Raw genomic sequence first — 20,311 nt, 5'->3', positions numbered from 1 at the left:
GTTCCCAGGATCTAGGTATCTCCTAGATCGCAGGGCTGGACAGTCTAGTCCAGAGGTCGCAAACAGGAACCACTGCTCAAAATTGAGAGTTTTCCATTCATAATGATATTCCTTGTTCTTTGGGAAAATCAGAAGCATTGCAATATCGGGCCTGCTTTTCTACCTGACCAGGGGCCAGAGCTCCGTTGCTCCTGCCCCCTCCAAATAGGGCCATGGTTTTTATTTGACATCCTGATCCAAACTTGTGTTGTTGGAGTTTGTGGCCGCTAGCTGGTCCGGTCCCCTCACCTCACAGACTGGGAAACTGAAGCCCAGAGCCAAAATAGTTTAAATGCAGAGAGCCAGCTTTGGATGCCCAGGTCAGAGGCAACCTCGGAAGAGCTGCTGTGTCCACTGTGGTGGTCCACCGTGGGTACACGGAAGCATTGGGCGAAGGAGGACAAAGTCAGTGCAGGGCACTCCCGGGGAGGGGAGAAGCAAGCGTGAAGACTCACAGGGCCCAGGACCAGGCTGTTGCAGGGCCCAGGGAGGCTGAAGGAGGCTGTGAGAGGTGAGGGGCAGATCCAAAGCTGCTGGCCCTCATGGGTGGGACAGTCTAGGGTGGCAGAGAGCTAACTACAGGGGGTAGACCAGGGGTACGGGGCCAGCGTGGGCACAGGATGGAAGGGAGAGAGGAACGGGGGAGGGAGGGAGGGAGGGTCCTCTGCATAACCAGTCCTAAGGAGCAGGGAACAGCTGACGGCTCTCTCTGTCCCCACAAGGAGTGGGCCTCCCTGAGGCTGCAGAAAGCAAAGCCCAGAGATGGGAATGGGAGAGAGAGAGGGAGAGAGAGAGCAAATACTTCTGGTGTTCCTTGAACTCCCAGATCCGGTTTGTTTCATGAGTTAGTAGGTACCCACCCCAACTAGGGCTGCCAGATAGGAAACAGGTTAGCCCATTAAAATTTGAGTTTCTGTCGGGGCGCCTGGGTGGCTCAGCCAGTTAAGCATCTGACTTCGGCTCAGGTCATGATCTCGCAGTCCGTGAGTTCGGGCCCTGCGTCCAGCTCTGTGCTGACAGCTCAGAGCCTGGAGCCTGCTTCAACTTCTGGGTCTCCCTCTCTCTCTGCCCCTCCCCCACTCATGCTGTGTCTCTCTGTCTCTCTCTCTCTGTCAAAAATAAACATTAAAAAGAAATTTAAAATTTGAGTTTCTGGTAAACTAAGTATTTTTTAGCATAAGTGTGTCCCATGCAATATTTGAGACCTAGCACAAAAATTATTTGTTTATCTGAAATTCACATTTAACTGGGCATCCTGTATTTTTTTTAAAGTGTTTCTTTTAACGAATTTTTAAAATTTATTTTTGAGAGAGATGGGGACAGAGTGTGAGCGGGGACTGGGCAGAGAGGGAGACACAGAATCTGAAGCAGGCTCCAGGCTTCGAGCTGTCAGCACAGACCCTGACATGGGGCTCGAACCCACAAACCGCGAGATCATGACCTGGGCATCCTGTATTTTTATTTGCAATCTGCAACCCTAACCTCAACCCTCCTTTGGGTTTAAGCCAGGCTGGTTGGACTCATGAGTCTTGCAGTTAAAGGGATCTCAATGAAAGCAGATGGTGGGGAGGTGACTCAGCTTGCCTGGGGTCACAAGGCCAGCCAGCCAGTGAGCAGCTGGATTAGAACACAGGTCTGTGACTCAGAAGCCTGTGATTCCCACCCTCTTCACCCCGCCCCTGTCCAACAGCGTGGGAGATGGCAGAGAACAGATGATCTGAAGCTCGTGCAATAGAAGTGGGTCTGAACAGAATGTGGACCAGGGAAGGGAAGAGAGAAGGGAAGGCAGACTCATAGTTTTGTCGACTGACGGAGGGGACATTCATTTTTTAATACTTTGTGCAGACTCACTCCCCGGATATTTGTCAAGCCCCCTACCGGGTGCAAGGCGCTGTGCTTATTTCTCTGATCCTTCCAGTGGGCTGAATAGTATCATGGTTTATCCTTCCCCCTTTGCAGATGGGAGAGTGAGGCTCAGAGAGGCCACAGGTCTGGGAGCCGCAAGGAGCCCCGAGCTCCATGCCCTACCCTGCCACCCACACAGCGGCCTGTCTGCTCCAGCGCTTGCTGTGTGTTCAGATGCAACCTCCCATCCCCTGCCTGAGCCAAGCAATGAAACCGAAACTGGTAGTAAACGTTCAGTCTGTGTCTGCCCTTGGTGTGTCTGTTGTGACATATACCTGATGCTTAATCCTGTCCCCCTGCATCAGGCCACACCCCTCCTTGCATGTCCCCAGTGTGGTGCCCAGCCATGTCTCCTTTCCCTGTTGTGGGGTAGAGGCTGCTGGGGAGGGGGACAGGAGCTCAGGGCCTCAGCGGTGCCGGTGCCGGAAGTTGGATCCTGGCCTCTGGTGCCATGGTGACGGTTACTATAGAAACGCACAGGCTGCACTCAGCAGGACTACCAGGATGTGAGCAGGTTTTCACAGACTGGAGCCAACGGAGTGGGGGGGGGGGTCTTGTAGTGGTTAGAGACCCCCCCACACACACCCCAGAGTGAGGGCCAAGTCGTGTCTGGGGGCTGCCCCACTGTGTCTCCATCTTTCTCTCCTGCCACTTCCCACTCATCCCTTCTCCTTATTCCATGCGGTCTACAGTCTCAGTGGCTCTGGCTGCTGTTTTCTCAGTCTGGAACAACCCTCCTGGCTTCTTCACTTGGCTAATTCCTCCTTACCCTCCAGGCCTCTTCCTGACGCTTTCTTCTGTTCCACAAATATTTACTGAGCGTCTAATAAGAACGAGACACTGTTCTGGTCACTGGGGACCAAGGCAGACAAGGGCCCTACTCTCATGGAGATGCCAGTCTCCATCAAAGAAGCATGCAAGTAAATGAATGAGAATACATTCAGACGGAGCCCCGGAGAGAACAAAAGGAAGGTGATGAGGCAGGAAGTACTGGGTTGTGGGGATTGGAGGCCAGGGAAGGTATGTCTAAGGAGCGGCATCTGTCCTCCCTGAGCCCTCTGGTTCTCCTCACTTGCGTGGTCTGGTCCCTGAGTCACAGGGACCAGATATAATGTCACTGCCTGCCTTCCACCCTAAGGTACTTTTTTCCTTGAAGGCAGGAGCAAAGTGTCATCTGTCTCTGTATCCCCAGTGCCGGTGCATAGCAGGGACTTGGTAAGGCATACGCATTTACTGGGTGTGACCCACGGGTCGGGCAATGTCACACATAGCTGACGTGCCCCCTTTATATTGGTTCCATGACATAACTGTGATTCGATCACATTTGATTGTTTTAGAGGTTCAGGAACCAACCTCGGCCAGGTTTAGTCGTTAGCTTCAAGTCTGCTGGCTAGTGCTTAGTAGGGCTGAGATCCAAACCCAGTCTGGCCCTCCATGCTCCTTTTGTGCATCGTGATGACAGCTTAATGGAGATACGATTCGCATAGTATACACTCCACCTTTTTAAAGCATACAGGTTAGCGGTTTATTCATAGAGTTGTGCGTCAACTGAGTTCCTCCAGCCAGGGCCTTCAACCTCAGCCTCATAGGAGGACCTGAAGTTCAGAAGTTGGTTGCAGATTATAGACTTAGAACCCAGGAGTCCTGTGTGGGCTGGCTGCATTTCTTTTGGCATATCAATATTGACATTTTGCTTAGTGGCATTTTAAATGGATACGCTTGGCCTCTCTGACTTAAGACCCCAATTCTTCACTGGAAATCTCAAAACAACCTACGGACAAATAAGTTGAATTCCAGGAGAGCCTTCAGAGTGCTTTCCTAGCTGAAGCACGGGGCATGCGGTCCATGCAGCCACTCAGAATGTCTGGAATTCACCAGGCTGCGTTTTTAAAGCCCGAGGCTTCGTGGAAGCCTGACTCGATGGCATGTGCTGGCACAGAAGGGGCTTCAGCCAGAGGGAGCCAGGAGCTCTTTGCACCCCAGGACCACTCTGGCCTCCCCTTCATGAGGAACCTGTAGTGTTCAATTCAACCTGTTTGCCCGGTTCACTTAGCCCCAGTACCAGTGAGTGGAGTAGGTGATCGGTCAGTTTATCCTTTTCCTAGTGGGATGGGCTCCATCGTCCCACATTTTCACCTCCTTCCCCCACCCGCCATTTAGCAAATCACATGTGGCCTGAATCTCACCTCTGTAGTTATTAAAGTATTGAAGGGGAATGGGTATAACTTTTTTCCCAGCCTGGTGCACAAAAGAGGTCACTTGGCTTTTCACCATGAACGTCAAAGCCCTCCGTTGCCCAACCGAGCAGAATGTTCAGACTCTCTCCAGCCCCATCCCTCCCTCAGAACTCAGGGGGCGCCTGGGTGGCGCAGTCGGTTAAGCGTCCGACTTCAGCCAGGTCACGATCTTGCAGTCCGTGAGTTCGAGCCCCGCGTCGGGCTCTGGGCTGATGGCTCAGAGCCTGGAGCCTGTTTCTGATTCTGTGTCTCCCTCTCTCTCTGCCCCTCACCCATTCATGCTCTGTCTCTCTCTGTCCCAAAAATAAATAAACGTTGAAAAAAAAAATTAAAAAAAAAAAAGAACTCAAGTTCTTCGTCAGTCTCTAGGGGTCGGGCTGCAGTCCGAGATGGGGGGAGGTGAGCCCTGGAGGACCTCCTCAGTTCTTGCATCATCTTGCTCGTGGCCTGCTCTGCGTCTCTGTCCGTACTCTGAGACAGGGACCAAACTTGGCCAGTTGAAGCCGAAAAATATTTCTTAAAGATTGTTTGTTGTGTAGCCTTGAGAGTTGTTCAGAGGCCGGACACTCGGGCTTGGAGATCACACATCTAGGAGCAACTTCCCAAACGGCACAACTGTTCCCCTGCTGGGCACGGACACTGCCACCAGCACCACCAACACCAGCAGGTCTGGACCCTGGATTGGGGGGATGATGCTGCCTGAAACCCGATTCACCTCACGGCCGCCGTCCTTGCCAGAATGGATTCCATGCAGTCCCTGCTTCTCAGTAGTGGCCACGTTCGTGTCCTAAGAGGGCATGTGTGATAGGAGAAACCAGGTTTATGTGCTGTCTCTCTGGGTACAAAGGAGACTGACTGGAAAGTGAATTTGGACTTTTGTAATGGGAAGTGGCCTACCAGGTAGACTCATGAGGTGGAGAGTTCTCCCCCACATGAGCAGCCCAAACAAGTAACCGGTTACCGACAGATCGTAGGCCAATTTGCCCATCTCTGCCCTGTACTTCTGTGCCACGGGATTTGGAGAGGGCCATCCATTGGCCCCCCCAAGAAAATCCTTCTTTCTCCCCTTCTCTCAAGCCAATGGGTATCTGCTTGGCTGGCATTTCTATAACTAAGACGAGCCCCAGAATAAAGAAGCCTGCTCCAAGATGACCATAAACCCACATGGACCCAAGTGGGAAGAACTGTTCCCCAAAGGAAATCAGAGGGCTGTTTCCAAAAGAAGAGATTCTGGGCAGGAACGACGACTCATACTCACCACAACTGGGAAATTGCACAGAACTGTATTTTATTTTATTTAAACTGAAACTTAATTTTATTTTAATATATAGAGACCTAAGTCCCAAAGGTAGAATTTCTGGCTCAGAGGTCGTGTGTATTTTAAATCTGAACAGACATTGCCAGTATTTCCAAAAAGCTTCATAGTAATTCTCCTCCCTTCCAGTAACGTATGAGCATATCTTTTTCCTGTTCTTCCCAGCCCTGAAGTTTTTCTTTTTGCCAAGCTGAGAAAAGTGATGCGTCCTTGCTGGATTCTGTATGCTCCAGTGACAGCATCTGTGTGTCTCTGCACTTTTGTATTTGTTATATACCTCGTTTCCCCACCTGGATGTCCTTTTTCTCCTCCCCAGCCTGCTGAGTTCCTACTTGGCTTTCAAAACCCAGCCACAAGGCTCTGTACTTGGGAGGCTTCCCTAATCCTCCACAGTCAGCTTGCCTTCCTCCCTACTGCCTGCTCTCTCTGTGTTCCCCCCCTGCCAGCCCCATCGCAGGGCACTAACAGGATTTGGGTCTCTGGAAGTCTTCCCCATAGCACTGTAAGCCGCTAGAAGAGAAGGATCCAGTTTTCTCTGGATCCCCTCTGCCTGAACTGTGCCTGGCGCAGAGCAGCGGCCCAGGGAATGTTCATTTGTGAAATGCCATTATAACAAAGCCTTTTCACAAATGTTTGTGGGGTGAGGGAAGGAATCTTGTAGAAGGATACTGGTGCTTGTAGCTGTCCAGGCAGGGTGAACTGGAAGGAGTGTGCAATTACAGAATCTGTGGGCAAAGCATCTCGGGGCCAGAGGGACCCTGAGGGCACCGTGTAGGCCTTGATCTGTTTAGAATTCCTATGATTCTGACATTCTCTGTTCTTTCTGGACTCAGGCATCCAAGGTCACCTCATTATGGCTCGCTCTGTGTGAAGACAGTACCCCAAAGGGGCCATCGATTTGGAATATCTGATCAGCTTTCTGAGTCAGATCCACTAGCTCGTAAAATCCAATAAATGTCAAAGATCTGTCAGGCCCATTAACCTCTGGAGGTCTATTAAAAGGCTGCTTTAGCTAAGGAGATTCTGTTTCTGTCATACAGACACCAGGGCAGCCAATTTGACATATGCCTGAGTTCAGTAAGTTAGGAAGGGGGCAGATTTAAAATGGGATAACTTGATCTCTGCTAGTTTTATCTTAAGACTCTGCCGTTTCTTCACTGGTCCACAGAGGGCATCTGCTAATTTGCCCAGCCCTGTGATAGGTATATGGGCGGGGGCTTCCTCCAGGGAACATTCTAGAACTTCTAGAACTAGGTAAAACCTGCCTCCAAGATTAAAAAAAAAAAAAAAAAAAAAAAAAATGAACCCAGTCCCTCCCTTCATAATATCCTATGCACATCTCTGTTTTATCCCTTATACCACTAAAACATAATTCTTTGTTGCCTGTGGGTCCTTCCTATTATATTGTGAGTGCCTTAGGAACAGTGTTTGTAGGGATTCACTCTAATAGGAAGGGAGGGACAACTGTAACCAAAATTACTTGAGCAAAAAAAGAAATGTGGTTGGCACACCTGTCACAAGTCCTCCCATATGTGGCAGGATAGGCACGGGCAGGTTTCACATGACGGCAGACCAAACAGCCCTGTGAAAAAGAACCTTTCTCTCAGGAGAGCCAGCCAGTCTCCCGGGCTGGTTCCCACTGGCCCAGTGTGGGGCCACTTGCCAATCCTAAAGCATTCCTCTAGCAAAGCAGTTGCCATATTGTGCTGTAATTACTGCTCTACCTGCCTGTTTCCCATCCAGAATTAGGACTTCCTTGATGGGTGCATCTTGCCAGTGTCTAGTTTAAGGCTGGCACACAATAAGTGCTTCCTGAATGTGTGGGGGGGGGGAGGGGCGGGGGGGAGGTGGATGGATGAATCAGTGAATGAATGGATGAGTGAATGAGTGGAACTAACATTGTTGAAGACCTTTGGTGTATGAGGCCCCGTGAAATCCACCTGTTGGACGCCGTGTTTCCAAAGTGGTGCAAAGATATTCCCTACCTCCCATGCTTTTCTGGGAGGAGACCTTGTATGTCCACGTCAAGAGGCAGAGTCCATTTGCACTCCTCTTGAGTCCTTGTGGCTGGCACCTGTTACGTTCACTAGAATGTGAGGGAGGTGATGCTGGCTAACTTCTGGGCCTTCAGAGAGCTGTAGCTTCTGTCTTCACCTCTTGGGACACCCTTCCACGCCACACTGTGAGGAAGCACAAGCAGCCATGTGGAAAGGGGTAGCAGAAAGAACCAGAATTCCTTCCAGCAGCTCCTCAGACTTCCCAGCTGGTGGTCAGAACTAACTGCCAGTCACATGAGCGAAGCCTTCAAGCCATCCCTGGGCCTTGGCTGGCACCACATTAAAGCAAAAGAACCACCCAGTCAACCTACAAAATCGGGAAACATTAATAATAACAATAATAATATAATAATAATATTTTGTTCTCAATCAGTTCCATGGAAGTAGAGGCTCAGAGGCATTAAATAGCTTCCCTTAAATCACACAGTCCTTAGACAGTAGAACATCAGACTTGCAGCCAGGATGTGCTCAGAGAAGAAACTGATTTGGCCAGCCATTACTGATGGAAATCAGTAATAGGAAGGCAAACCATTTTACAAAGTCACAGAAATGCATCTCGGAGCCAGGCACTGGATTTGGTTAGAGTCTCTTTGAGGCCTCGGGCATGGTAGCTAGGTGTGTGGACATAGGGCAGGGTCTATACCAGCATCAGAGTGTGAGGGATGTAGGCTGCTGTGATTTACAGGGAGGGGGTGGCATAGAGTGTGGAAGTCAGGAGGGCGCATGCCCATCTGAAAGAGATGGCTACCACGAGGGCCCTGCCTATTGCTGCCAGGCGTGTGGGTCGGCCCAAGACCACCAGATCCTTCAGTATTTCAAAAGCACAACATATTCAAGTATCTCCATCTTGTTGAGTTGGGAGGAAGGCGGCGGGTGGGGGGGGTGCTTATGGAGAAGACATTTGAATTCCAGATCTGACCCACAGAACCCAGATTTTGATTTTTTTTCGAAAGAAATTGCTAGAATATAGAACATAACTACTGTCTTTGTTCCAGCAGAAAAAAAGCAATTTTTTTTCACTATAAGCTCCATAAAGGGCTTCAAAATGTTGCTGGTTTTTGTTTTTGTTTTTTTTTTTTTTTCATAGTTAAGATAATTCACCGGGGACTCCTGGCCCATCTTCCACCTCCTAACTGGCTTTTGCTTCTCTGAGCTGTCATCATCCTATGAAATGCTGCTCTCTCCCAAGGGAGGCCAGCCAGGGAAATGCCATGTGGAAAGGAAGGCACCTCCTGCTTTCTTAGGCCTAGACAGCCATGGGTTCTCATCCCACCAGGAGTTTGGTCCCTCGCAGGTATGGGGTCCCTGGTTCAGTCTGGAGAGATGTTATAGTCTCTGCATACTGGCAGCCCCATGGCGCCCTCCCGGGCAGAAAGCATCTCACTGGATGACCTCACTCACTGGGTCCAGGACCTGAAGGTGAGGCTTCCCCAGGGAGGCTAAGCCAGACCTACAGTGGCCCTAGAGGTCCTCACTCAGAGAGGCCAGGTAGCCATGCTGCCTTCTGTCTAGCCTCAAGCTCACGACCTCTGTTTCTCTTGTGTTCTTCTGCCCTTCAACAGAAGTGAAAACCTTCTGTGCTTCTCTCTGTCTCATGGTGCCTCGTGCTGCCGCCTGGGTACATTTCACATCCATGAACTTCTTTACCATTTACGGCAACCCACCAGTTTTATAGCGGTGCCTGACCGGGGCTCAGAGAAGCGGGCGACTTGTTCAAGATCGTACAGTTGGTGAACATAGTAGACCCGGGTATTTTGCGATTATTTATACATTTATGGTTACTTATAGTTTTCACTCAGCAGATTTTTAAAAGAATTCCTACGTTAACAATTGAAAAGTCCCCTTTCTCACCCTGATTCTCGTATGCCCAGTCTTCTCCCCACAGGCAGCCCACTCTTACCACCTTTTTGTATGTACTGAAAGTCATGAAATTGGGATGAAGTTGGGATGAGTTGGGATCAGCCGAGCTCCGTGGCCACTTGGTTACGGATCATCACCTCTTGGAGAAAAGAGGTAAAGGCCCCTCCTGGTCCCCGAGTTCAAGCAGACTGAGTGTATGGCCCTGGCAAGTGCCTCAGCCTCCTTGAGCCTCAGTTTCCCCACCAGTGCTGTGAGAACGTAGCTGCTTGGGTTTTGTCTGCGAAGATCAAGAAGTGTACCACATGTGCTTGCACGAAGTTGGGCAAAGGGATAAGGTTTCCCAATTCACTCTACTCCCTGTTGACCCTTCGTTCATTCCACGCCGTACCTCCAGCACCTCGAAGAGCGCCTGGCACATTGTAAGCATTCAATAAGTATCTGTTGCCTAAAAGAACAAATGAACCATTGGCCCGTGTGCTGGAGCTGCAGCTCACCAACTAGGTGTCTTTAGACTGGCCCCCTACCCCTCTCCTAGCCTCGGTTTCCCCATCTCTGAGGAAGTGGGTCCCTTCCTCCGGGGCTCAACCCACCCAGCCCAGTTTGCATCTGAAACAGCCTTCAGGGGCCTGTGAGTTGTCCTTCTGTTTCCCTGAATATTATTCTTCAACTTGCATCCATTTTGGAGTATTCGGCGTTGCCATGGTATCACAACTGATCCCTCTCTCTGTCTTTCTCTCTCTGTCTTTCTCTCTCCCTCCCTTAACCACTCTCCCTTCCTCTTCCCTGCACCTCCCAGCCCACCCCAGCAGACAGTCCAGGGGCCTTAAAGGGCCAGCTCTGCAATTTCCAGAGAAGGATGCTTTCTGCAGTCACAGGATAGCTGTTGTTTCCTGGCCAGGCGTTCACTTGATTCTATCCTTTGGGGAGGCACATTGTAGCTAGGAGCTGTGGAGTCAGGGCTCCCCAAGGAAGGGGAGGCTGTCCCCAGGCTGCGAGTGGCGACTAGGCCTGAAAGGTGAGAACCTCATGCTACCTGATTCTCCAGAATCAAGCTGGAGGCAGAAATGGGAACGGTCTCCAGACGGGCCTGTGGAACAGAAGAACCTGGTTCTGCCAGAGGCCAGAGCACGACAGACGTGAAGCCACTCGAGGGACAGTAATTAATGTTTAAAATGTGAGACTTGAATGGAGACACGGTTGCCCACAGACGCCACTGCCGTGGCTTTGAGAATGACAATTCTCAGATTTACTGAGATATAACGGACATGTAACGATGGTGCAAGTTTAAGCTGTTCGAGGTGATGGTTTGATACGTGCGTATATTGCAGTGTTGACCACAGTATCAGTTAATACATCCCTCACCTCACATAATTACCAGGCTGCTGTTATGGTGAGCACATTTAAGATGTACTCATAACGACTTTCAGGTCTACAATCCAGGATTATTAACTATGGTCACCATGCTGCACATTAGACGCCCCGAACTTAACTCATCTTATGACTGGCAGTTTGTGCCCTTTGACCGACTTCTCCCCATTTCCCCCACCTCCCAGGTCCTCATAAACATCAGTCTACCTTTTGTTTCTATGAGTTCTCCATTTGTAGATTCCACGTATAAGTGAGATCATACAGATCGTGTTTGTCTTTCTCTCTCTGACTTAGTAGGGATGGAAATTCTTAAAGGCATTATCATGGTAAGAGGGTAGAGCCAAAGGTCCCATACGTAACAAAGATTCTGGCAAAGGCTGCTAAATAGCAATCAATCAGAATTGTTATATAAATGAGGACTGTAATAAATAATAACTGTGTGCCTGTTGGGTCCCCATTTCACTGATGAGGAAACCGTGGCCCGGAGGGGGTCCAGTACCTGACTGTGTGGTACCGTGTTGATGTGGTGAGACCGGAACCCTGTTGTCCAGAATCCCCCTCCCTGCATGGTTCCAGGTGTGAGCTGGCCAAAAGAGGCGTGTGCACAAAAATCCGGAGGTGGCGGGGAGCGGTGGCTACACTCTCTGAGATGTGTGACTGCGTTGGCTGTGGTGGCAAGTGAGACACAGAGTTGACAGTGGTACCCACGGGCCTTTACTCTTTTGCGCTCTGTGTCCAGCTCTTCTCCCTTCACCCTCACAGCAGACGCATGGAGGCATCAGCTCCCCTTCCCAGTACCATTCGACTGGCCCGCGAGCCTTCCGATCCTCCCTGCCCCATCCAGACCTTCCTTCGCCCCCACTGGATAAGGCCAAACTCCAATAGTAAAGCCCTTATTCCGTGCCCCTTAGTGGCCTTCTCCCCACTTGAACCCTGACTAATACTTTGACCAAGGCACAGCTACTGAGAGATGGAAGGAACCTCAATTGAAACCCAGCCCCATAGGAGAAGTCTGCAGTTCTCTCCATGATGTCCTCGAAGATGTTGAGAGAGAGTTATCAGGCACTCCGCTGTGGCAGACTATGGATGACACCAATGAATGAGAAGCCAGGCTTGCTCTCAGGGAGCTTTCAGAGATAGAAAATGAATAGACACAAGGCATTGAGAACACCTACCTGTCAGGGTCTTTCCTAGCAGAGATCATGTCAACCACTGTAGTTTAATTACGTAAGCTTTTGTGTAAGACAGAAAGCCATGCCCTAGGGTGGGGGTGGGGGGGCGGGGGCTGTGAAGGTGAGGGGCATGGGCGCTGGCCTGGTGGGGTAAGTAATTACAGAGATTGTACCTAAAGATGCACACACCGACTGGTATCTGCTGTGTGCACTTGGCCAGCATCCAAGTCCTCTTCTTCCAGAGACTTGTTCCTTTGGGGAAGGATGTCTTCTCTAGTCTCATCCCATGTGGTCTGGGCTGACCCTTCTCCTTGGCCACAGTGAGTGGTTCTGGGTAGAACACATGGCCCAGGTTAGCCTGCTGAGGGTCCCCTGAAGGACTTTTGCTGGAACCCTGGGAAAGGGGCCCTCGTGACTCACTCCTCACCTGGCTGGTTGGGCTCCGGAGCATCACGGAATCTGAAGTTTCTTTGCATCAGAGGACAGGGTTGGGTGATGCATATAAACCAGGGCCAATAGGAGGCTCCCCTCCCTCCAACAGGAGGGAGCCGAACCCCATCAGGCCAGGAGGTCAGGAGGCCTTCTCTGGTTCCAGAGCTGTCTGTACGTTTCTTCTGCACTCCCTATCACAGACGCGATTACCCAGTTGGAGGATTACCTCACAGATGCTGCAGGGGACTATGGGGAGCGGGAGCTAAATGGAATGAGGGTCAGTCAGTCCTTAGAGAGTGGTAGACAGAGCGGTGGGCTGCAGTGCTCATGCCCGTCCAAAGAGGGCAGCAGTGACCACTACAGGCAATCGGTGCCAAGTGATCCTGGAATTGTTTTCTCAAGAAGCCAGAAACCCAGGCTGGGATGTAAAGTTGCCTGACTTTAAATGCTGGAAGCCACTTTTAAGATAAAAGAAGACATGCCTAGGGGCCGGGTTCTGCTGGCACTCTGCCTGTATGCCCTGCACCAGCTCTAAGTGCCGAAGGGACAGGGCCAGCACCAGGCCCAGATATGAAGGGGGGGACAGGAGTTTCTTGCCATATGTTTCTGGCTGGGCCATGGTGTGAGGAGCCAAGGGATCCAACTTTCTCGGCAGCACCAACAGAACTGCCAAGGCGCGTCTGATCGGCCTGGTGGCCCAGAGTCATCATGAGTAAGAACACCTATCTCTTGGGGCACCTGGGTGGCTCGGTCGGTTGAGCGCCCAACTCTTGCTTTCTGCTTAGGTCAAGACCTCGCGGTTCGTGGGCCCGGGCCCTGCGTTGGGCTCTGTGTAACGGTGCAAAGCCTGCTTGGGATTCTGTCTCCCTCTCTCTCTGCCTCTCTCTCTCTCTCTCTCACTCTCAAAAAAAAAAAAAAAATATATATATATATATATATAATAAACTTAAAAAAAAAAAAGAGCACCTATCTCTGCCTCTCAGGCAGCTGCAGAAATGCTCTGAGCGTTGCATCGTTCTGTTTACTACATGCCCTGACTTCCTCTATCAAGAAGGGGCCCCCAAACCCGTGTCTTCCCAGCTGCCTTGCCAGGATTTCTGGAGCCTGAGGAAGATGCGGGCCCGCCCTGCCAGCTTCTGGGGCCCCTCTGAGCCCTGGGCAGCTTTGGGCAGCGAAGCATGTGGGAGAGACGATGGTGCCGCCTGTGGGTGGCAGGCAGGCTTTTGGTGGCAGACGTTGGCATCTGCCCAAATAAGCGACCTTCCCTCAGCCTGCATATTTCAGCAGCAGCTCAAACCTGCCGGTGGAGAGGGGGGCCCTGCCTCGAGCCCAAGGCCAGCTGGCCATTTTCCAAAGCCTGCCCGCACCAGGGGGGCAGTAAGCCATGGCACCCCTTCCGTCTCAGGGAGACTGCCAGCGCCATCCCTTGCGTCCCTCAGCATGGCGACTCAGACCCTCCAGGAATCTGTCCGTCCCGCCCCCTTCCGTACCCCGTCTCTGCCACTTCTCTGGGCACTTTAGCACCTACCCATCCGTTCTGCAAAGATTTGCTGCCGCTACGTGCGGGGACCGGGGAGGGGTGATGACAGTACCTACCCTCCAGTAGCTCCCAGTGGCAGATGAAGTTATCACAGACATATGTGTGGAAGTGCAAACTTTGCCGAGTGTCAGGGAGGGAAAGAACAGTGCGTCGTGGAGCATTGAACAAGGCATCTGACTTAGTCTGGGGGTGGGCGTCCGTGTCAGGGCAGAGTGTTCGAGCTGAGCCCCGGAGAGCGATTTTGAGCAGGGAGCCCGACGTGCAGAGATGGAGGCCCCTCGGGCTGCTCCGTGAGAACAGGGTGGTGGGTGGTGGGTGCTCCCTGGTGGGTGCGGGGGAGCTGTCAGGAGGCTGTGACAATATAGTCCAGGAGGAGGTGGTGGGTGCTGGGAGGAGGGCGGTGGCAGCAAAGATGGGGCGGAGAAGTGGGCAGATTCGGGCTATATTTAGGAGGCTTTGGTGACAGTTTGGACGAGTGAGTGGGCAGGTGCCAGGGTGCTGCCTGTATTTGTGGCTTATGCACCTGGGTGGCTGGCAGTGCCGTGGCTGGGACGGGGAATCCTAGAGGAGAAGCAGGCTGTGGGGAGGGGCACTGTGGAGAGCAGGGGACATCTGAGCCAGCCCAGGGCCGCCACCCGCTTTTCCCAGATGCGCTCTGCACCTCATGCCGCCACGCTTTTCCGCGTACAGCGTTCTCTGCTTGGAACACTGTTTCTTTCTGCTTTCTGGGCCAAATGCCTGTTTGTGCCCCAAGGCCCGGGTCAACTGCCCCCTTCTCTGTGCCACTCAGCCGCATCTGTTGTGGGAGCTTAGCGCATCACTTCGCTAAGTGGGGAGGGGAGGGGGGAGGTGGTCACCTTGGCTCCTGGGAACAGGAAGGCAGGGTGTGTGTGTGTGTGTGTGTGTGTGTGTGTGTGTGTGTGTGCGTGTGTGTGTGTGTGCGCGCGTGCACACATGTGTGAATGTATAGACAAAGGAGGGAGTGTGGAGTGTGGAGGACCGGCCTCGCCCGTCTCCAGTGCTTCTGAGAAGACTGTATGTGCTCTGCTGCTCCGGGTCGGGGGCTCTGGAGCCAGGTGCACCTGGATTTGAGTCTGGGCTCTTCCGTGTAATAAGCTCTGTGGCCTTGGGCAAACGCTACCTTTCTAAGCCTGAGGATACTCCTCTGTATTAGATTCTGACAGCGTGTGCCGCACTGGGCTGGTGCGAGGAGGGAATAAGACCCTTAGCTGGGACCCGGCGTATCAAAGGCACTCCGACATGATGAGCGTTCACAGCAACCTCCCCCGTGCCCAGGGACGAGGTCTCCGCCCACCATACAGGTCTTGTCTCCTGGTTTTTCCTGCACATAGGAGCACATACCCCTGCGCTCCTGGGGGCACCCAGCCAAGCGACGACCACTATGTGAATATGTGTGTTCTCTGGGAGCTCCCGGAGGGCTGGAGTGCCGTCTTGCCCTGCTTGGCATTGTCTCCCTGGCACCTAGCCTGAGCTGGCACATAGTGGGGTGCCACGAGCATTTATCAAATTAATGAGTGAATACAGAATGCTAGTCTCCTGCTCCCCTTTCTCCTTTCCTCCTTCTTTCCTGTTTCTTTGAGCCCCGCCCCCACCCCCACCCCCACCCCCACCGGATCCGGGGCTGGCCTCACTGCCCTCCCTGGGTGGCACAAAGCTGGTGACCAGAACCTGGAAGGGAGATGAAATGGCCGAGACAGATCTGAGGCGCCTCCTGACACTGCGTGGCATGGCCAGTGTCTGTCAAAGAGCTGGGACTCCTTTATTTAACTGATGGCTGCTGTCACCTTTCACACCTCTGAGCACGCTTGAGAAATTATACTTTCCTTTTTTTTTTTAATCCCAAGGCTCGTTATTATTTTTATTACTTGCAGGATCTCATCCCTTGGTTTAGGCATCCTAAATGAAGGCTGTAATTTATATTCAGCCATATGGTGACTCTTCTAATTTGTTAATCGTTGTTAAACTTTAACCCGCTATGAGATTTTTACCAGAAGGTATCACATTGCGTGAAGAACCCTTAAAATGGTCTACAAGTTTTGTTTCTTCTTCCGAGTCCCACCAAATAAAACCAGTGCTAGAAGACATCCCCCTGCCGTCTGAAAGACTGGTACTCATCCTCCCGAAATCAAGCCATTTCTTTCCCATTATCTTTGGGAGCCGAGGCTAAAGACATGTACGTGGAAAACAAGAAGCAGCAGGCAGTTTGATTTTTCCCCTTTTTTTCCTTCAGGAAATTGCTCTCTTATGCAAGAGAAACGCAGGTTCACCCACAGCAGAGCAGTCATATGATAAGAAATCTGTCTGCGAGAGAGGGAAGCTCATTTCCCTCTTTGAGAAGCTGCATTTGTTCGAGGGAGACAAGGAGAGAGAAAGCAGTTTTGCTGGGGGACAGGGAAGAGATTAAGGCATCATGACAAGCACATGGTTTAGAAATGAGCCCAATTAAAAAAACATGAACCCATCTGACCCTCATATGAAAATCCGGAGCTGTCATTGTCCACTCCTTGATTTGAGAGACCAGCACAGTTATTCTGGAGATCATTAAGATTCTGGTGGAATGAGTTCTCTGGTCTTGCTTGTGATTTCCATTTTCTCATTACTGACAGAAGCTGCATTTATGGATCTTTCTCTTTTAAACAGGAGCTTCTCAGACTAATGTTTTAAAAATTGGCCTTCCCAAAAGGTATAATGCCAAAGCTTAAATGGGCTCATCTCGGCTGGTTCTGTGAGAACAGTCCCCCCTCCCCTTCCGCCCCCCTCTACCATCTAAAAAAAAATTTTTTTTTTCCTTTGGAGATGGGATTCGCAGCCATGGCAGGCAATTAGATTTCAAAGCTGGAGAACTCTGTTGCCCTTTGCCAGGAACTGCTGAAGCAAGCAACACAGCCCATGGGTTTTGAATGCCTGGCCCGGAAGCAGGCCCTCCTGATGCAGCTCTCCCAGGATGGGCTAGAGGAGTGTGTTTGTCTTTGTTCTGCAAAGGGAAATCTAATTTCATCCCCCGAGCCCTATCTGCGTGGTAATTCCGTAGCTAGGCGACACCGGCATTCAAAAGGCTGGGAGATTGCCCACTTTGTGAAATGCTGAGGGTTGGCACGGTCCCGGAGAGGGTCAGCTGCCAGGGAGCAGGTCAGCCCCCGGGCTTGATCCTCAGCCTTCCCCCGTGGCTCCGTTCGTTGGAGGGCTGCTATCTCTCCGAAGACTGAGGGTACCCTTGTGTGCCCAACTCAGCCTTCTCTCTTGCTGCTGGCCGAGTCACGGGGTTTGGGAATGAGATCCGATTTCCAAAGCTGCTGAGAAAATGCCAGCACTTGTTCAAGAAGCAGGCTGGTGCTGTGGCTGGAGCTCTGGACTGGGAGCCGCCTGGAGACAGACCCAGAGTTGGTGGGTCATGTCTGTGACCCCAGACAGTGCTGCTGCTCTCGTGGAGCTTATCTTCTCACGGGGGGGGGGGGGGGGGAGGTTGGGGGGGGGTAGGGTGGTGGGGGGAAGGAAAATACACGACTAAATAACCAGAAAGATACTGGCTAGTGATAAGTGCTGGGATCAAAGTGAAACTAAGCGATGTGAAAGAGCAAGACTGGAGGGCTTCTCTGTGGAGGTGACATTCGCGGTGAGCCCTGATGAGAAGGAGCCAGCCATGCAGACGTCTCGGGGAACAGCATCCTAGGTAGCGGGAACAGCAAGTACAAAGCACCTGAGCAGGGAGTGATCCTGGCACATCTGTGAAGCAGCAAGAAAGCGGGTGTGGCCAGAGACTGGCGAGGGACAAAGACACGACTGGAGATGAAGCCAGAGAGGGAGGCGCAATGATAGGAAGGAAGTTGGGAGAGATGCTGAATATTTTGTGGTCGTTTTGGAGGCAGAGGAGAGACAGATGATCTGGTTTGTGTTTTAAGAGCATCGCCCTGCTTTCTGGATGGAGAATGGGTTGGAGGGGCTTGAGGCGAGAAGCAGGGCTGCAGGTCAGAAAGCTGCTGCTGTCCTCCACGTGGGGGCAGGAAACAGTTTTGTCTTCCAGTGACAAAGGATGCCTTCCACGAAACAAATAGGCTACCCTTCTTCAAGAAAATGTTTCCAGGGTTTTTGCTTATTCTGGACATCGAAAGCCTCAATCCAGTAGAGAGCTGGCTGGAGGTTGTGAGTGCTCTCTGGAGTATGTTTCACTAACCAGGCCCCAGAAACTCGCCTGTGTGCAAAGATCCGCTTTCATGGCCACCAGCCGTCCTGCAATAACAGGCCAATGAGAATGGACTTGAGCACAGCATATAGTCAGAGCAGACCCCCACTGGAACGCCGGAAAGGCCACGTGGGGCACCTCTGATGGTATGTGAGCAAAGCAAAATAATATAGCCCATGACCGATTTTGAGGGCTGCGTTCGGACCGCGGGGCCTGATGCTTAGGCGTGTACGGAAATCAGCACAAACAGGGATACGCGTGACGCATGCTATATGCAAATGCCTTACGTATTCATAGAATTCCAAAGTGGTTATCAGTTACACCACACAAAAAGGAGCAAATCATGCGCATTTGATTGTGTGTGATATTGTATACCATTCAGACTCCTTAAATTCTTTGTGACTTAGGGAATCGTTCACGCAGCTGCCATCGTCTGACCAGCTGAAGAACTGTCCAGATGAGCCTATCTCAAAATGTAGAATTATCTGCAAATAAACAAGGGTTGTTTTAAATCAGTAGGTTTGGGGTGATTTATTACACCGCGGTAGATAACTGATACTACTAACAATCACCGTCCCCGGGTCTGAAGCAGTCACCGTCCCCAGGTCTGAAAGGACACACAACTGCTAGAGACATGTGCTTTAGGAAGGTGGGAACAGGGGAGAAATACCCTAACTTCTCTCTCCTCCCCACTCCCTATTTTTTTTTTTTTTTCCAAAGGCTCCCACTGAGCAAACCCAACCAGAAACCAGAGGTTGAGAGAGCCTGGCTGATGCAATCCAGAGAGGTCAACCTTCCAGGGCTGGAGATTGATCTGGAGGTGGGCGGAAGGCACAAATGGAAAGTAGCCAGCATCTGAGGATGAGTGTTGAGTTCTCACACTCCCAATCGGTGCCCGGCCCCTGTGGTCCTGTGGAGCCCTCCATCCTTAGAAAACCCAAACACACGGGGCCAGTTTTTCCAGACGTCACTTGATTTCCTGAAGAAGGGAAAACAATTTGAGACCACTCTGTTGCTGTTTTTCCTGAGCTTTAAGGGGGTGATTTTCTCCACAGTCCGTGTTGTGCTGACCACAGCTGGCTGCCCTATACTCCGCATGAAATAGAAATGCAGTGCTCTCCAACTGGACCAGGGACATCATCTGTCACCCTTGCCTCCCAGACCACGGGAGAGCTTTTCAATCATCCTTCAGACTTTAAAGAACTCCCAGGTGGCGCCTGGGTGGCTCAGTCGTTGAGCATTCAACTCTTGATTTCAGCTCAGGTCATGATCTCACGGTTCATGAGTTCCAGTCCCACGTCTGGCTCTGTGCTGACAGTGTGGAGCCTGCTTGCGATTCTCCCCCTTTCTCTCTCTGCCCCTCTCCTGCTTGCGCGCGCGCTCTCTCTCAGAAATAAATAAACATTAAAAAGTAAAAAAGAACTCCCAGGTCCCTGTTGCCAGTGAGCACCACTCTCCCGGTGCCACCCCGTCTCTGGGACTCTATACATTCCTGCCGCGCAGAATCCCACCGGCAGGTCGCCACGTGATCACAAAGTCAGTGACCCGCAGGAACAAAAGGATCTTGGCGTGGCCGGGGGACACCAAAGATCTGCTCTGGGGCTTGGAAGGAACCAGGGGGACTTTTTCTTTCAACAGGCACCGCTGTGGCAGGAAAAATGAAACCCCCTTTTCAACACTGCCCTTTCACAGTCGCCAAGGAGAGCCTTCGCGAGCTGGTGATAATTTCAACTTCATTCTGGAAATGTGTAAGAGATTGCCATTTTCTTGCCATTTTATCCTGAAATGACATCAGATTGGAGAGTTGCCTCGCTTTTGAGAGTGGCTGGGCAAGGCTCCTGGCCAGGCAGGGCTGGAGGGAGAAGCCTGAAGGGTCTGGGCAGGTTGAGTGATTGAGGAGCAGGAGAGTTTGCAGAAAATTCTGAAAGACAGACAAAGCCAAAGTAACTCTAGCTTCTCGCAGGAGACCCTCAAAGAGGACCAGCCCCAAACAGGACCGGCTGAAGGGAGGGCAGAGGGGAGGCTGCAGGAAGACAACGGGGCGGAGACACAGCCAGCTCGCTCTATTAGAGGTAGAGCCTGACTCCGGGAGGGGCGGGAGCCTCCTCTCCAGTGGAAAAGCAGTCGAAGGAATTGGCAAAGCGGCTACTCTCCTGGGAGACAGACCTAATGGGCCCGTTTCATC

The 20,311-nt window shown here is 51.6% G+C and overlaps 1 protein-coding gene across 12 annotated transcripts in view; it reads left to right on the top strand.

Annotated features, from left to right (window-relative positions):
• LOC102899270 overlaps positions 1-20,311 on the top strand; it is a 123,782-nt gene that overhangs the window by 26,576 nt on the left and 76,895 nt on the right. For all 12 annotated transcript variants that reach the window (XM_045035330.1, XR_006584051.1, XR_006584063.1 and 9 more), the window contains one exon: positions 19,765-19,874. In XM_045035330.1, the coding sequence (XP_044891265.1) occupies positions 19,765-19,874 (110 nt within the window). The remainder of the gene's footprint in view (positions 1-19,764; positions 19,875-20,311) is intronic.

This window comes from Felis catus, chromosome A1, assembly GCF_018350175.1.
Source record: "Felis catus isolate Fca126 chromosome A1, F.catus_Fca126_mat1.0, whole genome shotgun sequence".
Taxonomy (NCBI): Eukaryota; Metazoa; Chordata; class Mammalia; order Carnivora; family Felidae; genus Felis; species Felis catus.
This window is presented reverse-complemented; position numbering and strand designations above follow the sequence as displayed.